This window comes from Polyodon spathula, chromosome 13, assembly GCF_017654505.1.
Source record: "Polyodon spathula isolate WHYD16114869_AA chromosome 13, ASM1765450v1, whole genome shotgun sequence".
Taxonomy (NCBI): Eukaryota; Metazoa; Chordata; class Actinopteri; order Acipenseriformes; family Polyodontidae; genus Polyodon; species Polyodon spathula.
In genome coordinates, this window is record NC_054546.1 from 10812690 (window position 1) to 10833744 (window position 21055).

General features: G+C 35.4%; 1 protein-coding gene across 1 annotated transcript in view; it reads left to right on the plus strand.

Moving 5' to 3' along the window:
* Positions 1-17579, plus strand: part of zcchc24 (zinc finger, CCHC domain containing 24) — a 50636-nt gene extending 33057 nt beyond the window's left edge. Inside the window, exons 3-4 of the mRNA XM_041268524.1 lie at positions 10971-11135; positions 14826-17579. Coding sequence (XP_041124458.1) covers positions 10971-11135; positions 14826-14939 — 279 coding nt within the window. The 3' untranslated portion in view covers positions 14940-17579. The remainder of the gene's footprint in view (positions 1-10970; positions 11136-14825) is intronic.
* Positions 17580-21055: the final 3476 nt, after the last annotated feature.

Below are 21055 nucleotides of genomic sequence, written 5' to 3' on the forward strand. Positions count from 1 at the left end.
TTTTGTCTGGCCAGTGTGTCTGGAGAAGCCCACAGTACGGAAGCCAAGCTCTATACTGTCACCTGTGAACAGAGGGCTACAATCCCCGCCACACGTTTGTATCAATTTGCTACAAATCCCTGGAGTCAAAAAGGATGGATTTTTTCTAATATTAACCAGTATTCTGTGTGTATCTTTTGTGGTAATTAGAACTCTGATAAAGAATAAGTCTTGACTATATTAGAGAGCAATAGTAAGTCATCACATCACTGTCTGCTAAATAGAAGACCTTTCAGAATGTAAAATCTGGAGGTAATGTAAATCCTAACCCAGTAGGTTGTGTGACTGTGGCAGTGCGATTGCCCTGCACAGTGGTAAATTAGTATTGGTGTGGTTTATATGTGGGAATGGGTTTATTTTGTGTCGTTTTTGGGACTTGATTAGTTTGATTGTATTATTGTTTACAGACGGGCGCTCGATTGAGACTTGCTGCCTGCTATGCTTGTTTGAGGGAAGGGCAGCAAGTGATTGGCTATGCTGGTCCTCAATAAAACCTGCGCGCCTGTGCCGGCGTTTTCAAGTACACCTGTCTGTCTCCTAGTCAGTGAATTACCCACACCCCTTCCACACGTGGCAGGATTTACTCACACAAACTGAAAACGAAAGTAAAATAAAGGCGGTCATGTGACGTTACCAGCGATGGTAACGCACAGAAGACTAATACAGCAAACTGTACAAAAAGTGCAAAATAAAACACACTACCCCAAACTATAACTCAAAAGGTGCCGTGAAAACGGCAGGCCTTGCAGCAGCCCCGAGCTATCTCCCGCGGATGTTTTTAAACTGATGGACACTCGGTCGAGATCTGCCTATGTGCTGATTGAAGACTAGCACAGCCAATCACTTGATGCCCTTCCCTCAACCAAGCATAGCATGCAGCAAGTCTCAATCGAGCGCCCGTCTGTAAACAATAATACAATCAAACTAATCAAGTCCCAAAAACGACACAAAATAAACCCATTCCTACATATAAACCACACCAACACTAATTTACCACTGTGCAGGGCAATCGCACTGCCAAAGTGACATAAATGTGTTAAACAAATGGGTACTGTTAACTTTGTAGATTTATTACAGAACCATGATTTTTTATTTGAAAAACCAATGCACATTGGTATTGTTCTAAATGAGCAATTTAAACCAGTGAAGTTTCATTTTATAGTAATACATATTAGTATTTTGCTGTGGCGTTGAATACAATTTTTTTTAACAGATTTTGTATCTGTTTTATGTTCTTGTCCAATAAATGTAATAAGATGAAAAGCAATTTGTACTACTGTATTATTGATATTGGTATATACAATACAAGATTTCCTTGCATAAGGTCAAAGTTGTTCTTTTATCTTGGCAAGCATTGCTTGCCATGCCAGAACACGTTTTTTTTTTTTTTTTTTTTTTTTTTTTTTTTTAGACTAAACACATTTGACCTGTGACCGTGATATAGTTCAGTGTCACGTCCTTTCCTTTGTAATAGAAAAAGAAGGTGGCTCTAGAGCAGTGGTTTTTAACTTGTGGTACAAGTGCCAGTACTGGTACACGATAGGCTTGCAACTGGTACACACCAGCAGTTCTTTATGACAATATGATCGCACCATCGTAATGTATCAATCTGTTTGTACTGCTGAATCACAGAGAAATGAGAAATTTTGATGCAGGGCTCCAGACTGTAACTAACATGGTTGCAGTTGCAACAAGTTTAATCAAATCCCACGAATGCAAGACCTTTTTTTAATATTTATATTATATATAAAAAAATTGATTTTTTTGCAGACAAATGTTCCATTAAAAAACAGAAATAAATAATTTAATATAAATGATATAGACGTCACAATAAGTCCGTTCCCTAGTATATTTCCATGTTGACAAAACAAGTTAATTGTCATTAAACTCGGATGTCCTGTAATATACATATGCATGGATAAAAAATGCCTAGGGTCTGTGTTACATGCTGTCAGATCAGAACTTCACTAACACTGAGCATGGGAGCTACAGCATGCTATTTCCTGTATTTCAACTGTACACAATTAAATGTGCAGTAACCAGTTCCATACACAATATTTAAAATGTAAATATGCTGAATTCGTTGCAGTCATCAGCTGCATAGACGAAACATTCAGCAGAATGAGGCAACAAACCTGGTTGTAATGGGGTAGGTCTCGGTTTTACAACAGCCGTTTAAGATTGCACATAGTTACTGGCACACCTGGTGGTGTCTGTTGTAAACACTGGTACTTGAGATGAAAAGGTTGGAAAACACTGCTACGGAGCTCTTCTCTAGTTGTGAAAGCATTAAGAATCCACACATACTGATCTGTTCCAGTTCTTGGGTGTTGAAACAGTGAACAAGTTCACTCTTGGCCTTTCTGCTACATACACACAAATATGACAGTTTAGCTAATCACCTTTGCAGAACACAATTTCTTGGGATGAATGAAGAATAAATATACCACCCAGTTGTTTGTCTAATGGTAGATAAAGTTTGCCGTGGCACTGCATTGTATACCATGCCAGATTTGTGGAACTCTTTACTAAAATGTTTTGACATTTTCCTTTCTTTTCAGGGATGCCAAGGTATTTTGTAGACAAGGTGTCTGATTGGGGTTAATACACAAACATATTTCAATTGTGAATGATTATATACTGGGGAGGAATATTTATTTTGATGACAGTCCAATTCAATATTGCTCCACATTTGCTCTGTTTATTATAAGAACATATTTTATATCTTCATACATTCCTATACTTTAAGGCTAAAAAATCCTACCTACCTAGACATGTCAGACATGTGTTTCTGTAGTAAAGACTTCCTCAGATCACCAGAGTCCTAGCCTGTTCTTGCTTGCATTGTTCACCCTTCATGTTCATTCAGTCCTGACCCTCATTTTAGTAACCTTCGCTCAGCTGTGGGCTGAATATTTAAAGTGACCAACTGGCTGAATCTCACTGTGCTTGTGTATAACCTATAAGTGACAGTTTTGTATTAGATGGGATGTTGCATGCCCCTAATTTGTTTCATTTAGCACTGCAGTACATTCAGAAGTAAGTAACAGGGTTCCTAAAAATATCGCGTTACACACCCCCATGAATTGCTAACTGTTTAAATAACATACATATAACTTTTCATTGTTAACCTCCTGACAACTTTTCACACTTCTAACTTTAAAGTCTGCTTCAAAGCTGTTTTTGAAATGGCCGCTCTAGTGCACTGCTGATGTGATGCGGAACAGAAAAGCCAGAGCACTTGTTGTTATGGGTTTTTTTAAAATGTTTTTTTGTCGCTATTCTTGCACTGATTTAGAGGACATATCTCAAATCCCAGTGCACTAGAGCAGCCATTTTGAAAAGAGCTTTGAAACTGATTTGAAAGTTATAAATGTAAAAAGTTGTCAGGATGGTAACAGGGAAAAGAGAACTGACAGGTACGTTATTTAAACAGTTGTAGCAACACGTGGGGACATGTAACGTTATATTTTTGGGAACCCTGCTACTTACTCTTGAATGTACTGTGCTACTTTCCATTTTATGTTTCCTGGAATTTAAGCTTGTACAGCATAACTGAACTGAATGCACCATTCATAAAAGTGGCTAACGCAGATATTTTTTACAGGATTGAGATGGAAGTTAGGCTCCCATTGCATATCTTGAGACATTTTAATCTTAGTTATAATTATCTAATTCTATAGCTCTACACAAGATCTTTATACTATTATATAAGTATGCTAGTACGGTGGATCCCGGAGAATCACAGGATTCAAAGGCCAAGCAAGAGTTAGAGCCCAAACATTGATAAAAGGATTGAAACCTAATCTCCACCCTAAAGCTATGGAAAGTTTCCAAATCTCAGAAATGTGCATCTGTATGTGCGTGCGTTTCCTCAATATACAGCTAGCCAGAATAAAAAGGGTGAATGCACAGTGCTAAAAAAGGACCTTAGGGAGTTCCTTGTGTTATTTAGCCTTAGTCTGCTTGTTTAAAGTCTATACAGTATTTATCTGACTATTAACCTTTGATACTGCACTTGTTAATTTTACTTTAGCTAGATACTATATGTGTAGTACAAACATCAATTGCTAGTATATTAAGGACAATAGGAAGCAGCCTGTTCAATGACACTTTCACCTAATGTCTGTTTATGTGTGACTGTGTTGCGTGGGTGCATGCAGGGTGAGAGATAACTTCCTTCAGCAGGAAGAACATATTTAGTCTGCCTGTACTGTGTTGTGCAGCTGGGTGTTTACTGTTGCAACAGGAGGAGGAAGTGACAGGCATTGATTGTGATTCATGGCCAACATGGCTGTACTGTCCCCTAGCAAGGATTGGTTGCTACTGCAGATGAAATCCAGGGGCTCTGTGTATAGGGTTTCATGTAGAATAGGGAATGCATTATATGAGATATTCTGTACTTCTACTATACTTCAATAGTCATATTTTCACAAAGCTTTAAGACTACGTGGCTGCAACCTATGGAAAAAGACATAATGACCTATAATAAACCTTTTATTTTATTATGTATTCTAAATACTTCAGGAAAGGCCACCATCAAATGAACAGTGTGCAAAAACAAATGCATGAACCTATTAATAAGACTATTAGATTACAAAGTCATTAAATCATCAAAGGGGCTTAACATTAATGGTTAGAATGCTCCCATTTAATAGTGTGTGCCTTTGTTTAATTCCTTAATCTACAGTGAAATTCAATACTGTCAATAGACTAGACAGTAGTGAATACAAACTTATGTGACAGGTGAACTTAGGCTGCCTTTTCTCACTGGATCGAATCTTTCTGATGATTATTATGAAGTCATCTGGTTTTCCTGCTGTTATGATATTTATATGTGAATCACATGATCTTTGTTATTATAGTCTCTCCGTTCTTATCTATGACCTATTTTAAAGCTGTTTTTTTTTTTTTTTATGATGGACATGCTGTTTTCTTGCATTATATCAGAATGGAGTTCATCTGGTTTTGATTTCCTCTCCCCCTTGTCTTTTTTGACTTGATTGGAGGGCCCGCTGCAGCTGGGAGGGATGACTGTGTAGCTGTGGTATTCGTCCTGCAGAACAGAGGCCTAGCTCATAGGTAACTAAACATGGCCTAGGCCTCCACTAGTTTCCCCAGGGAAGCACAGATGGAGGGAGGGGGTTAATTTGAAATTCTAATGGTCATTTTTTTTAATTTAGAAAAAAATTGATTTATAGTTTCAGGACTTGTCAAGCAGTAAAACTGAATATGATTCCTGGTTTTAAAGTTGTTGTTTTTTTCACCCATTATCTTGTTTCTTTGTGTCAAGCACTTACAGCACATCCTCATTCATATCTAAGTCATATAGTTTGAACATTCCCATTTATGACAGGTAGTGGATGACATTTATAGATGGGAATTTTACAAAAATGTGATATAGTAGAAACATTCTTTGTGTAACATCCCATTTCAGATTGGATTCTAGGCCGCAGGTCAATGTGAAGGCAGCACTAATTTAACATTGGAACGAGATTGCAGACTGGTTTCAAGGTGCAGTAAAAAGTGTAGCATTCAAAATGTATTTCAGGCTTTGCAAAAAACATTAAACAGGTTCTGAAATGCCTAAAAGAAAAATGTTATACTAATATATACTGTATGTTCTCTCTTAAAGCCCTTACACACCAGAGGCGACGCGATTTTTACTGGGGCGACAGGACAAATTCGCTGCAAAAATACAGTGCACACCAGAAGCGATCACAGAAACGAGGCAACAGCGGGATATTTGCCAGATATTTCAGGAAGTATGATTACTAACAAACACAATAGAAAATGGCTTAGTATTATTATAGGTCAGGGAAATTAGGTACTGCAAGTATGATCTTTTACCTCCATTTTCAGTGAAAGTGTGCGAGGTATTAATTTGTTGTTATATAATAATAATAATAATAATAATAATAATAATAATAATAATAATAATAATAATAATTAGTAGTATATAAATATATTGTCTTTATGTGCGGACGGATGAAAGCCGTCTGACATGATTATTTATTAGAAAAAAGCAGTGCGTTTGTGTTTTATTTATTTATTTAAAAGCCTTACGCAGAAGGTGACCATCTCCCAGGTTAATTCATTGTTTAATTGCTGCTAATTGGGAGATGGTCACATGTATAAAATGGCACTCTGGTCAAAGTGAAACGAACACTAACCCTTCTAAACAACTGCTTCTCTATTAAATTAGACTCACGCCTCGCCTCTGACACTCTTCTCCTGGGGCGCAGAAAGTTGCAGATTTTTATGTAGATGACCCTCTATGGTCACTGGTCACCTTCTGCACAAGCTTTTTAAATAAATAAACAAAACACAAACGCACAGCTTTTCGCCGTCATCTTAAATAATAAATAGGCATGTTGGACGGCCTTCGTCCAGCCTCACATAAACACAATATATGTATAGAATTAATAATAATAATAATAATAATAATAATAATAATAATAATAATAATAATGAATACCTACATAAAAAATAAAATACACCCAAGGGATGGGCACCCCGTCACAAAGTGAAACAGTGCTTGATTTCAAACCACATGACATGAAGCTGTTCTCTGATTGCTCAGTTGTGTATTTGTCGCTCGGCGAATTCGCAAAAATAGGGTCAGGTTCTATTTTTTTTTTTCCATCGCTCACTTTGGAATTTGTGTCGCGGCGATGCCACTTGTCATGTCGTCTGTGGTGTGAAGAGCGCTATTGAAAAGCATAGGTTTTATTGATTTTCTCGTGTCGCTTTGTCGTGTCACTCATCGCGTCTGGTGTGTAAGGGCATTTATGCTTCAAGTGCAGCAGTAGAGCCAGTTCGGACCTTGTAAAGGCTTGTGGAAACAAGGCAATGGAGTTGCCAACTAGAAACAGTCTAGAGTGATCTCAGCAAGACAGCTGGCCTCATCTGTGCTGTGAAACGCTGGCGTGCAGAGATAATCAACGATTCTACAAACTATTCAGAGCTGTAACTGCTTGGCAAACAGTACTGAAGATACAGTGCTAACTGCCATTGATCCTGTTTATGGCATTATTAACCATCATTTTCTGAGCTGGGGAATTGTCAACAATCTGATTAAGCATCAAGCCTTGTCACTTTTACTGTTGTATTTAATGTTCTGTGAATTTAATTTAGAATACTTGTCTAATGCAGGGCTACTAAACAGTATACCAAATGCAGTGTAATCTTCAGTATTCTTATCTCATTAATCTGGTACAGGACTGTGGGAAACATGTAGGACTACATATGACTATTGGTTGCTACTCAAGATAACATTATTTTGAATAAGCTTCATACAGTTTCTTTATTGATTTACACATACTGTATGGATATCCATGATGTATTTATTATTTTGGAACCTGGAGTAGTTTATATTGGTTTGCATTATTTCAGTATTAATTACTGTATTTTTAGCATGTTGCAAAAATGAATAGCCTGATTGCAAATCGTATGTTATCCCAGGGACAGGGAGACACTAATATCTTTCTGATTTTTAGAAACTTTTTTGAAATCATGTATTGTAAATAATAGACTTTGCAATGTACTACAGTATCCTGATCAGGTCCATAGCTGTTCTTCTTGATTTAATTAAAAAAATAAGAAATCAGTTATTTGAAAAGTGTATATTTAGATTTTCTTTGAGCAGTGTGGGTTTCTAAGGAACTTGTGTAAATCTGCAGAGCTATTACATTTTTCATTAAGATTCAGAGTGTCTGGCTGTGGTCAGAAAGCTAAGGCACTGCCTTTATGAACTTGTTAGCAACACAGATAGATTTTTTTTTTTTTTCAACACTGGCCCTTTTATATGATCAGAATCTTGGGGCAGTGCACTGGAATTCTGATGTAATGTTTTTCAGCCCTGCTTCCAACTGAGAAAACAACAGGCTTGTTTGTGTGAGATTCAAAGTGTTGGTGTTCAGCTGCCTTCGGGAATGCACGTCTGCACCGCACAAAAAGAGGATCGCTTGAAAAAAAGATTCAGCAAAGTGGAGATCAAGTCCTTCCATTGAAACCCAATTTTTTTACTGGCTTGCCGTTGGCACATTCAATAATTGACTAATTAGTGGGTTTCAGAAAGCTAATAAACAGTAGTGCAGAACTAGAATACTTTTGATTTATGCCTAGTGTGAAATAAAACCAGGTAGTCTTGATTTGGTTATTGTTTTCTGCCAGAAATAAAGAGTTACGCCACAACTGGTAACTGCTGTGTTAATTTTGAAAGATTATTTGTAGAGAATGAATGGATTTCCCACTAGTAGCTGTCCATATTTTGAATACACTACACAAAGTTATTGATAGTCAAATTCATTACAATGGTGAGTTCACAGTGTGTGCTTTGGTTCATTTCATTTGAAAGTCCAACTGTTGAAGCAACAGAGCAGAACTGGCTACTTCCTAATAGTATTGTTAGTAGTGATCTTCGGAACCCTGATACTGCCATAGTGGGATTTGGTTGACTGCTTAAATAGTGCTTACAAAACTCAAAGTCAGTAACCCAGTTTAGGACTGTATTCAAAAGTAGGTGCTTACTGTTGTAAACAAACCATGTGCATCTTTAGGCAAAGACTCAGGACATATGTTACATTGGTATTCTCATGCTATAAAAGAGGGTTTTCATAGCGTTCAGAATTCTGTATAACACGATTAGTTCAAATAAAAATTGCCAAATGCTTGGATGTATCTTTGAAGGAGGAGAATTATTTAGCAGCCAAGTCCCATGAGAGGCTTGGGTGTTTAAGATATTTTCCGCTACATTGAACGTGGGGACCGATAAGGATCTAGTGTCACCAGATAGCAGTGTTTTAAGTTCTGTAATTTTTTTTTTTTATTATGACTACAGTAGTTTTTAAAAGCTCAAGCAAATTGAGTCTTGCAACCGAATACAGAATGTTTTTTTATTTGCACAGCCAGAGCTGTGAGCCTCCATAAAAATACATGAAAAACAGGACTCGGTCCTAAGACTCGAAGTCTTTCAGACTCAATATGATATTCCACAAGTACATTTTCTACACTATTTAAGAATCATTTGGACTATCAAGAGAGAATGGGACATATTTTAAAGTGTTGACTCCAGTCTTTAATTAACTCTGTTTTTTTGAAAGAAGTAAAACACCTTTTAATTTTATAAAACTAAACCCAAACAGCTGAGTTATATATTTCACCTTCTCTTAAGCATTCTCAATCTAATAATCAATCCTAATAATACAGCAAATTGGCATAGAACCTACTATTTCCTGCTGCTTTACTAATGTCTATCACTTCCAGCTGCCCTTTCACCACACACTCCTTCATTCCACTCAGGTAAGTCGTTACTGAAGTAACATTGTGTAATTTAGTTCTACTAGTAGTATTTAGTAGTACTTAGTTTCACCATGTTTCCCATGATTTCATAATGTTGATCAAAGTTGAACTACTTGTTGCACATTAGTGGGCCTGTGAGGCAAATACTGTACATTACTTAATCATTTGATGTACACATTTCAGATAAACACACAGCACTGTACTGTACAGTATGTACTGTATATTAGCACACACAGAAGAATACAGTTCTAATTTACTACACTGAATATTGTATTTAAATTGAACTCATTACTTATAGTTCTGTAAGTTTCTATTATTGTAAAATAATTTGTGGCCGAGATTATTAAATATCAGTCCTGGTAACTACTGTCGAAAGAGTAATTTTATTTAAATGTTTGATAGACAAATACAAATAGTAACTTGTAGTGAAATTCAACATATGCAGTTGATTAAGCTTACTCACAGACACATTTTACATAAAATATATTTTCCGCAATGCTCAGCCAGTGAGCACTATCCTGCCATTACTAAAGCAACAATCAAGTAGGGTTATCTAGATCTCATTTGACATGATGGTATCTCAAAAGCTATAAAATGTAGAAGCAGAAACAGAAAACCTTTTATCGTAAAAGACCATAATGTGGTTGATCAAAGCAAAAAGGCTGCAAGGTATTTTTCACTAAGTCACTTTTAATAAAGCGAATACTAAAGGGAATGGGTTGAATGTAAACCACATGTACAGCTATGGCCAAAGGTTTTATATCACCTATACTTTTAAGGTTGAGACATCATTAATATTGAGACATCATTATATATATATATATATATATATATATATATATATATATATATATATATATATATATATATATATAAAATTGTTTTGATCTTTTATTTAACATCATATAATCAAAGAAACTACAAAATGATATTACAACAAGTCTACCAGAAGCCATAATAGTAGTACAGTATTTCATCTTAGATTTCATTAAGTATATGGAAAACTACAAAGTGGTATGTAATTCAATGGTAGTGTAACATTATTCAGCAGGTTTCATTTCGACTTTATGAAGCAAAATTAGTTTATTCTATAGGGCGATGCCAAACTTTTGTCCATGGCTGAACCTGTGCGTTTTATAGCAGAGCTGGCTCCAGGAAGTGTATATTAAATCCATGCTATCCTTTTTTTAAAGACCCTAATAATTGTGTTGAATCACAGTGTGGAGGTCAGAGAAAAGGTTGTATGTTACCAGGTACATTTTTAATCTGTGCACCAGCCTATGCAATACATTGTATGTGGTACACTACAGTTTTCACCCAAACAGATCAGTAAAAGGCATATTCAAAGAGCTAAATTTCTCATCTTTAGTTCCTGAATGATTGGCTTATTAAGAATAAGCCTTTTCAACATTATATCTGTGCACTTAACATGATGGTTCAACTAAAGGTCTGAATGTCAATGTTTCGCAACTAAGAATTTACATTTTTTTATTCATTTTGCTAGATCACTGTTTAAATTATGGTTTGTCATTATACTGTACATTATTTTATAGTTTAAATCATATTCTTTACATCAACTATTAGAATTTATAATGGAAGAACTAAGTATTCATTGTCTTACTTTCCAGGCCCGCCCAAAGGGAGAAGGCCTAACTCCATATCAAGGGAAGAAGCGTTGCTTTGGAGAGTACAAATGCCCGAAGTGCAAGAGGAAGTGGATGAGTGGAAACTCCTGGGCCAACATGGGACAAGAATGTATCAAGTGCCACATTAATGTTTACCCCCACAAACAGGTAACAAGAGCTTAGCAAGAAACACGCCATCTGATGAATAGAGTAGCATCTCGAAAAGTGCCTTCAATGTTTACAAATATCTTGTACGCAAATGAAACTTTGTTGAAGAACATACAGCAGTTGGATACTGTACTCTGGACTTTCATTTTGGCTGTTTAACAATTGTATTCACTTCAGTGCACAAATTAAGTACGTGTATACAACCCTTCAACAAGTTATGACCCATGGCAGGGATCACTTACAGGTCCGAAGTTTAAGTAGAGCCACACATTATTCTTTTATGAGTTGAACACAGGGTTCTTAGAGCATGGTATTTTGGGGGTGAATCGTATGTATCTCCAACTTCATAAAGGATTGCTCGTCAACCTTCATTATATCCAGATACGCCTTGCACGATGTGGTCTCATTAGAGACTTTTTTTTCTAATTTAGGTGTAGCCCATGACCTACTCTCATATGCTTAGCTCACAACAATGAGACCAAACTAAACACAGCTTTCCTTTAAAATAACCCAACAGTATTAGGTTAGAATTTAAATGTACAAAAGCAAAAGAAAGATCGCCAGTGGTTTGACATAACTAATCACTTCCAGTTATTGCAATTACTTACACAAGCCCATAACTCTCCCAAGTAACCGTATTTACAAAAAAAATTGATTTGTTGTTCATCTGTTCGTGATTATGCTCGACACAAAGCCAAATTGCAAGATAAAGCATATATTCCGTGCTGTTGAAATGATTAGGTCTGGGCAAACTTATTTTGGAAGTCTTGCATGGTAATGTTACTGTTAATGAGAATAGTGAAATGGACCTCATTTCTGTCAGTGTTTACAGAAAATGTGCCATGACAAATTGATGTTCAAATCATTTCAGGCTGGCTAGTTTATCTTGTGTGATCTGCCAACTGACGGCATTGCCTGGCACTGTTAAACCTGTGCAGTAAAAACCAGCTACGTAAATACCTAAGGCCTGATCTAAAGTGTTCATAGAAATCCATCATACATCTGCTGTTTTTCTTATTGAATTTATTTTCCTCGTGGATTGAGTGAAACTAATTTGGGGATCCATATCACAGAACAAGTACTACGTTTGGCAGGATTTGGCACAGTTGACAGTTTCTACTAGAGAGAGCACCAGGAGAGAATGGCAGGAGTAACTGTTTGGGTCAGGACTGAGGTGCAGTGAGCATTGTGGGATGTTAACTACCAGTGCCTGACTGTGTAACTCGCACTGCAAGCAAGCATTCTAATCAGTATTCAAAAGAACCAGGCTCATCTGCACTCATTTTTGCAAAGACAATTCCTTATTGTTATTCCTTATTTACAGGGAAGCATTTTACTACATGTATATTATTGTTGGACTTGTCTTCTCTCTTCCATTTCAAGTCTTTTTATACCTTGGCCAGGGCAATGGCCACAAATATCCTTATTCTCTGTGCCTGTCAATGATTCCAGGTTTGCTAGAGGAGGGTATAGAAGTGTAATGACTTTTCACGTAATGGTTCTGGGGGTTTATAAGATAAATCTCCCATTATTCTTGAAATACATGTTTTCTAATTCTTTTGAGTTTAAAATAAGCTATTTTTGTTCCTCTACATTTTAAAAATACCCTGAATTGAAAAAAAAAATGCCATTCTGTGTTTCTGTTTTATTAATGTATGTAGTATTTGCAGTTGGTGACTTGTCTGAAAGGAGGCTCTTCCCCTTTTAATTGTATGAGGGCAGTATGCTGTTTCTTTTAGTCGAAGTGTTCACATTCACAGCACCACCCACTTGAAATATTCTGTCCAGTAAGCGACTGGAAAATCACATTGCATACCCACAGGTTCAAGAGATAATTGTGATCTTTGCAGGCATTATCTGGAGTATTCCATGCTGTAATGTCTGTATTAAGCACAGTAAGAGCTAATGTGACCAAGTATACAGAAGCAGATGTTGAACACTGGAGATTATTATACAATACTGTATGACATGCATCTGAAATGGAAAAGGCGAATGAGTGTTGGAAATTGTTTTTTTTTGTTTTGTTTTTTTTTAAATGCTTATCATTTAGTGTACTTCATTGGGAATTTAAAAGATGTCATTTTATAATTAAAAAAATAAATAAAAAAATAAAACATTTAACAAAGTCCAAGGTTAACAGTTCCAAGCTTAACAACGAGAGTAAAAAAACAAAACAAAACAAACAAAAAAAAAAACTCTTAAGATTCGCTCTACTTGTTTTCCCATATTGAATATCATTCCTGGAGCAAGCTGGATTTACCATAAACTGTAGTTAATGAGTTTAATGTCTTAAGCAGTCAAGAATATGAAGATATTAACCTTGCTGGCAGAGTTGGCTGCATCATTAAACTGTAACCTAATGCCAGTCATTGTTCACTATAAACGGCTGACTGCTGGGGCCTCTTACTCTAACTTTCACATCTGATATCTCTGTTTGAGGAAAAAAAAAAGAAATGTTGTCCAATGAATGGATGCAGACTGGTGTATACGTTGTAGAGCAGGCCTGTCACTAGAAACAAATTTATTTCAACTATTCCCAGCAGGCTGAGCTGAGTCACAACAGCCAAAGCACTCTCCTTTCTGCTGGTATCCAGAAACCGTTATTTGGGACTTGAAGGGAAACTGTTTCCCCCTTAGTTTTGGGAAGAATATTTTTCTTTTTACTCAAAACAACTATTTAACCTAAATCCTAAAATATAGTTCCACATTTGGCGTGCTTCCTTTTTTTCATCTATATTAGTCTCTATAAACTCAACCTCATGACCTGTTCAAAACACACTCCAGTCAAACGCTGCATTGTCTCTTCCATGAAATTCCGATGTTCATGAAATTCATCTTAAACGTTCTAGTAACAATAACATTTCTCTGGACTGGTGGCACTAAGGCCAAAAACTGAGCTCTGTCAATTCAGGGCGAGAAAACAAATGATTGCAGAACTATTGTTTATGATAGCAATCCAAAAAAATGTTGGCACTGAAAGGCATTCCCAGTATCCTTTGCACTATTTCCAAGAAAATGATTCCCAGGGCTGGACTTTTTTTCCGCTTTTCAAGCTGGTTTGTATCAACAGACATGCAGTGTATGTTTTCACATTAATCACAGCATGTTAAAAAAATGCATAGTGGAGGCATTTATTTTTTATTAGCAGCTAGCTGGGCTAACATTCAAGACAAAGGACCATGTAGATGGTGCAAGAATGTAACCTGCCATAACATAGGCACCCATTTGGGAGCCATAATGAGCTGGATTAGTAGGTACCTTTGTTTATTTGTGTTAAACAAATATCCTGATTAAACATTGCCTCTCTGCACAGCAGCACATTCATTTGTGTATTCATGTCATACATAGACAAGACACCAGATTTTGTCAGTCTAGAATTATACAGTGCAGGTTGTAGACCTCCAAGAAGGGAAAGGTACAGTATCTGCCAATATAATAGTTACGTGAAGAAAGATTTGCCAAGGGCCTAGGCCAAAATAAACTCCTCCTCATGTCAAGGAGTTGCTTATTTTCCAGCACCACTCATGAACCATCATACTGACTGGGCGCATTGACAGTTCGCAAAGTTTAATTCCACTGTTTTCCTTTTTTCTATTTTAGTTTTCCTATACAACTCCGTGCAATATGAATTTGAATGGCCTTCCTTGAGGTTCAAGTGTTTTAAAGTCTCTCTGTTCTTTATTTATCTAGCGGCCGTTGGAGAAACCTGATGGCCTGGATGTCTCTGACCAGAGCAAGGAGCATCCTCAGCACCTGTGTGAAAAATGCAAAGTCCTTGGCTACTACTGCCGCCGCGTGCAATAAATAACGGAAAAGATTCACTGCCCTGTCCAGCCGCTTGTCCTTCAGGAGTTTGTTGTCAAAGTTCTCTGTACAAAGTGAAAACGTGCCAAATTGTATTTGTCTTCACTGCTAATAGGCCTTAAACTACCAATATAATGTTACATATTCACCAGTGTAGGTGTATCATTTTGAAATTATATTTATAGCATTATAACTGACCTTGGCAGTATTATTATTATTATTATTATTATTATTATTATTATTATTATTATTATTATTATTAGTATGGTGGTGGTTGTTGTTGTTCTTACCCATATCAGTTGCAATAGAACACCTCACAGTGATGTCTATTGAGTTGTTGTTTACAGAATCCTTTGTTTTCTTTCCTGGCCAGATGAAGTAAAATGCTAGAAAAAAAAAAAAAAAAAAAAAATCAATTTAAGAGGCACGTCTGTGCCTTTACTGTTCATTGGGTCAATAGCACATTAAATTAACTGTGAATTAGCCGAGTTGGGGTTAAAGAAATGGCATGCAGGTAGTATTTTGAATAATGAAACTTAAGTATTTATTTTTGGAGAGCTGCCACGTCTGGGTTTTTGGTTTTGTCTGTTTCTTACTGTGCAATTGTGTTGATTTTAGCAAGGACATGCACATACCTTCTCAAACAGTGCTTCCCTTATGAGCTCAGGAATTGCTGTAGATTTCTTAAGGTGTGACTTTAATCCCAAAGGTGTGCATCTGGGTCAGTTTTGCAAGAAAGCAAATGATCTATGGTTAGATTTGTAAGGGGGCGGGGGGGCGGGTTGCAGTTGTTAAGCTCCATTTTTGAGTTGTAGTTGAGTTGCCCATTGCTCCCAGTTATTAAATGTAATACCTTCACAGAAATATCATATTAATAAGATAATCTTAAAGGATTGTGTAGTTTTGAGGTCTAATACTTCAATCGTAAAGTTATTAATTGACATTAAACAATATTATAGTAAAACTATAGTGATCATCTCAATAAGAATCATATTCATCTGTAAAACCATTATAAATTACTTTACTGAGTTATTCACCCAAATCAACACAATTCTGTACTTCCTAAGACTTTTATATGTCTGTTCTTTATTTTAGACAGCCCTATGTTCACAATGTAATGTTAAAAGGACGAATCTTAAGTTCTATTTAATACATTAGGGTATGTGCAGGCTGACTGTAACCACATACTGTACACTGCAGTGGTGGAAGACTGATATTGAAGAAAATTAAGCGAAAAGTCATATTAGTAGAGGCTGAACTGAGGAGTTGAACATGAAATGTTTAATTGTGACCTGAAGTCTCGATTTGTAGGTTTGAGTTTCTAAACTATTTTTTTTTTTTAATAATGCACTTTTAAAAAAAAAAAATAATCTGTTTTAGCCTACGTATTTGTCCAAAAAAAACTATTTACAATGATTTAAATTAAATATCTGATAATTACCTGAAATAAATACAATTAACAACGGTACTAAAAATGACATGAACATATGGGAAGTTGCTTAAAAATCCTCGAAAAAAAAAAAAGAATTGTGAAAAAGTGCTAATAATTTTGTATTTATTTAAAATAACTATTAATTACTTTGCATGATTAATGTTAATCATTATTTAACTTTAAATGGTAGAGGTATTTTTTATAAAGGCAGTAAGTGAGGTGAGCTGAATGTGTAGATGGGTTTAGCTGCCTACTGCGAGTGGTGACGCAATGTTTGAAATTGTAATTGCATCTCATAGGGTTAAGCCTTTAGAACCAATAGGCAAATTGATTTTAAAGGTCACAACAATGCAGCTGGTGTCAACACACATCCAGAATTACATCTTTGATGCCAGGATGCAGGGAGAGCTGTTGTCTATTATTTAATGATTTAAGTTAAATGCCCCAGAGTACTGCACTGCATCTCTGCTCAAAGGGTTTTTTTTTTTATAACAATCTTGTTTAAGTCATTTAAAGTTAATTTAAGAATCCAGGCATTTATTCTTTTTTTTTGGGGGGGAAATTCTAGTAATAGAGGGGAACCTTCCTTTCAAAGCCCATGGCATTTATTGGGGCATTCTTAACAAGTAAATTGTAACAGACATTTATTAGTAAATAGTAATGTTCTGTGTGTTTTTAAAATTTGTAATATGGGAAACTAGTTTCAAAATGTAACATTCTACTTGTGTATGATGTTTCAAAGATTTTCCTGTTTATGGTCCTCAGCTAAAGCTAAAGCTAACTTGTAAGCTATGGCTCAGTTGTAAGTTCTGATGAGGATGATTTGGAATTGTGTAGAATCATTCTCTCTTCAGTATTTTAAGTAGTATGCAAAGTTGGTACAGACAGTACTGCTAGAAAACATTAAGTCCAGCTTAAATTTCACAAGTAGACCTGTAGAAAGATAATGAAATGCAATACGTTTATGTTTCAAGCACTGAAATGGTAAGCTGCCACAAGTTTTTCCCAACCCCATTAGTTATCCAGTGTTAACTAAAATTTCCAACTGGCAAAAACAGAGACAACTAGGAAATGTAATTTGAAGACAGCACATGATAGACTTTACAAATGACAGGGTTACAGGGGTTCTTGTAACATATCTGTAACAAAACAGCCAAGGTCTGATATGCATAAAGTAGGGTAACTGGAGGGACAAAAAAGTGAATTTACAGTAATTGTGTAGTTAGGAAAACTGGCAATTCATGAGTTAAAAATCTGGAGTGCGAGGGGAGTGACATAATAGATGTGGGCATGTGCAGTGTTGAGCTTCACTTGACGGTGACTGATAGTTCAAAGTGATGATGATATAATGGGTGTGAGATGAGGAAAGAGAAAATGAACATGATGGCACGTTGCATGAATGCTATTGACGCCTTTGAATTTGATAAATTTAAACACTAAGTCATAAAATCTTCCGTAAGAAAAAAGTACTTTAGTAAAGTATCTCTGACTGCTAAACAGAGCTTATCCAGCTACACAAGTCATACTGTTGTTTTTCTTTAACACTTGTATACTTGAATATCTGACTTGCATGTTTTACTTGCTTTGTGTCCATTAGATTAGTTGACTCTTGTAATTCTGTGTAAATGCACCATCGGGCAAATGTGTCTCAATGACTAATTAAACCAAACCCGAGAAATCATGCAAGCAAAAAAAAAAAAAAAAAAGAAAAGTAACTAGATATATTTCAGAGGAAGACCCTTGTATGATAACATTTAGTTTTACAACTTATCCTTGTGCTAATATAATCTTATTTTGAATATTTCCCCCCATATTGTTTAGATGTTTAGAATACCATTTCAGTGCTGTGAGAATGAACCTAACCTGAGTTTCTTTCTGTGATTGTAACATGACATTGAATTTGGTACTTTTGTATTATTTTAAGTTAAATATTACAAAATTATTCATTTTTTTAAGAAAGTGAATAAAATTAAAAACTGCTGTGATTTGTAAGAAAGGTTTAAAGGGGACAATCGTGTGTAGAACTAGAACTTTGACATATACCTGTTCATGAAGTTTTTTTTTTTTGCTTGCAGACATATTTATCTTGTTACATATACTTGACTTTTACAGTTCCTTCAAAGTTTATATACCATTTCACACAGTATAGTATGTGTGTATTTTGGAAACCTTTCTAGATGTTAAAAATGTTAAATGGTTGCAAATGATAAAAGTTCTTTCCCTGACACAGATATCTTTGCAACAAACTTTTATTGTATATATTCAAAGGCCACCTTTTTTTAAAAGGATATTCATTATTTTAAAATGTTATTTGCGATGTCAAATTTTGTTTGTTTGTTAAAAGGGTCTTTTTATTGGAATACAAACGAAGCCGTGAGTTGTTCCTAAGTGATTTACAATCTGAGGGGATATCCTGCAGACATTTTTTATGGAAGGATGCTTTTTTTTTTTTTTTTTTTTTGTCTGTATAAAGTATGCAACAAAACTACACTAAGAAGGAAATATTGATGTCTACATAGAATATTATATGAAGGTTGGTACATAATTCTTAAAAAGCCTTGCTCTCTTAAAAGCTTTTTTCTATTTTGTTTTGATGAAAATATTATCAGTATTAAATAACCAATATTGTATATTATTCAAGTACTTAAACTACATTATAAAATGCTTAATGCAATTCATATATGTGTATTTTGGAAATGATTGTATCCTTTTAAAGAGCAGTATTAAAATGCTATTAAAGTTTATTAACTAGGAGGAGTAATAATGTTTATATTACATTTTAAATATATTATTGTGGAGGCATAGCAATTGCAATATTGAGGAATTCTTTCCACATTTTTTTTTTTTTAAATGACACTTACCACTGTATACAAGCACTATAAACTGTGAGTTCTTCTAGTATGCAAAATCTACTAAAGCAATATCAACAAGAAACTAATGTGGATGTTATTTTAAGCATAGCGTAGAAACAACACAACAATTCTATATGTGAGACATATAGCAATGATGTGAGACGTATGCGCATGATAGAATGTGCATGTGATTTTTAAAATTGTTTGAAACATGTATTGTTTCCTTGAAATGTATCCTTATGTTTAATGCATTTTACCATGCTAAGAGGGAGATTTGCTTAATGTTCTACCCCAGTATATAGGAAATAGGATGCCTTGTACACTACATTGAATACTAGTGTTCACAAACTAACATAATATGTTACAATTCCCCTGCTGTTTTTTTTCTGAATGTAATGTAGTTATATATATATAGTGTGTGTGTGTGTGTGTGTGTGTGTGTGTGTGTGTGTGTGTGTGTATAGACAGTTCCAAGTGTTCCAAGTTACCAATGTTTACTTGATTTTCTTTCTCTAACAATATTTTACATATATATGTGTGTGTGTGTACAGCTAAAATGATGTTGGACAAACGCAGAGATGCTGGAAATGGAAATGTACAGGGTGATTAAAAAGGGTTGGGCAGTTCATAGAGGTGTATTATCAAGGGAAATCATGGCATCATGGTGGAATGTACAGTGTAGCACCAGGAAGACTGCATGGGGATGCAGTACCATGAAGTACCACAAGTGGGACCAGAGAGCACCATTAATACAGAACATCATATGGGTGTTTTATGCCGGTGAGATGCCACCATTAATAATACAGTGCCCCTTATACCCACTGTTACTTGTACTGTCCTGTCATGAATATTATCCTTATAGCATCTTTCTTAACTGCACTACTTTTATAAATCATGCTTTATGGAAATCTGCAAAGACTGTAAAACTCTGTGTAAATGTCCATACAATGGCATTCCGACATGTGCCTTATTTACTGGTTAGGAATAACGTTTGCTTATAGTACTTTTTTTTAGAATTTTATTGCTGAATTAAACTATTGAAAGCTCGTTTGTGTCTTTTTATTTAAAATACTGGTATGGAACAAATCAGGATGTTATAACTGAATTCAAATCCTTCTTTTATAATATTTTCCTGTTAGCTTTTTCGTTTATTTATAAGAACCGTAAATATCTTAGACTTGCCAACAGTTTTTTTGTAAATGCTAATATGAATGTAACTATTATTAGGTGATAAAGAGAATCTTCTTTTGCTTTATTCTCCACGTGATATTTTTGTATCTGGTGCATAAATAGTAACTGGAAGCCATAAGCATGATTCCATATCCTGTTGGAGAGGAAACTGGAACTGCATTTGGGATAATTTCCTGAAAACTAACTATATCAGGACCAGGCTAGCTGCAGCAGTTTATTCAAGTAACTATAACTATATTGCAAATTGTCCAAAAGGACAAAAGGCTATGGAGGTCTTAGGCACATTCCATCAATTCATAAATTGGTAGAATATGTGAATCATGTGCGTTGTATTTTAATCTATTTGAATCCACAGCTTCTCTTGTAGTCACCACAACGTTTTTTGACGGTAGTGCTTTACAGTAAACTTTAATTGTTTTGGATAGATAAGTGTTATATAGTGATGTAGAGTACCTTCAGATGTGATTTTATTTGCTTGTTTACACAAGGATTATTCTGCTCCAATATTTTGTTACCATTTTCTCTGAGCTGGAAAATCCTAGATGCCAGCAACTAAGTCTGCATGATTTAATTAAATCATATTAGAAAATGACCTCTCCCCCTGTATTATACTCTTTACAGCGGTTCACAAAAAACACTTC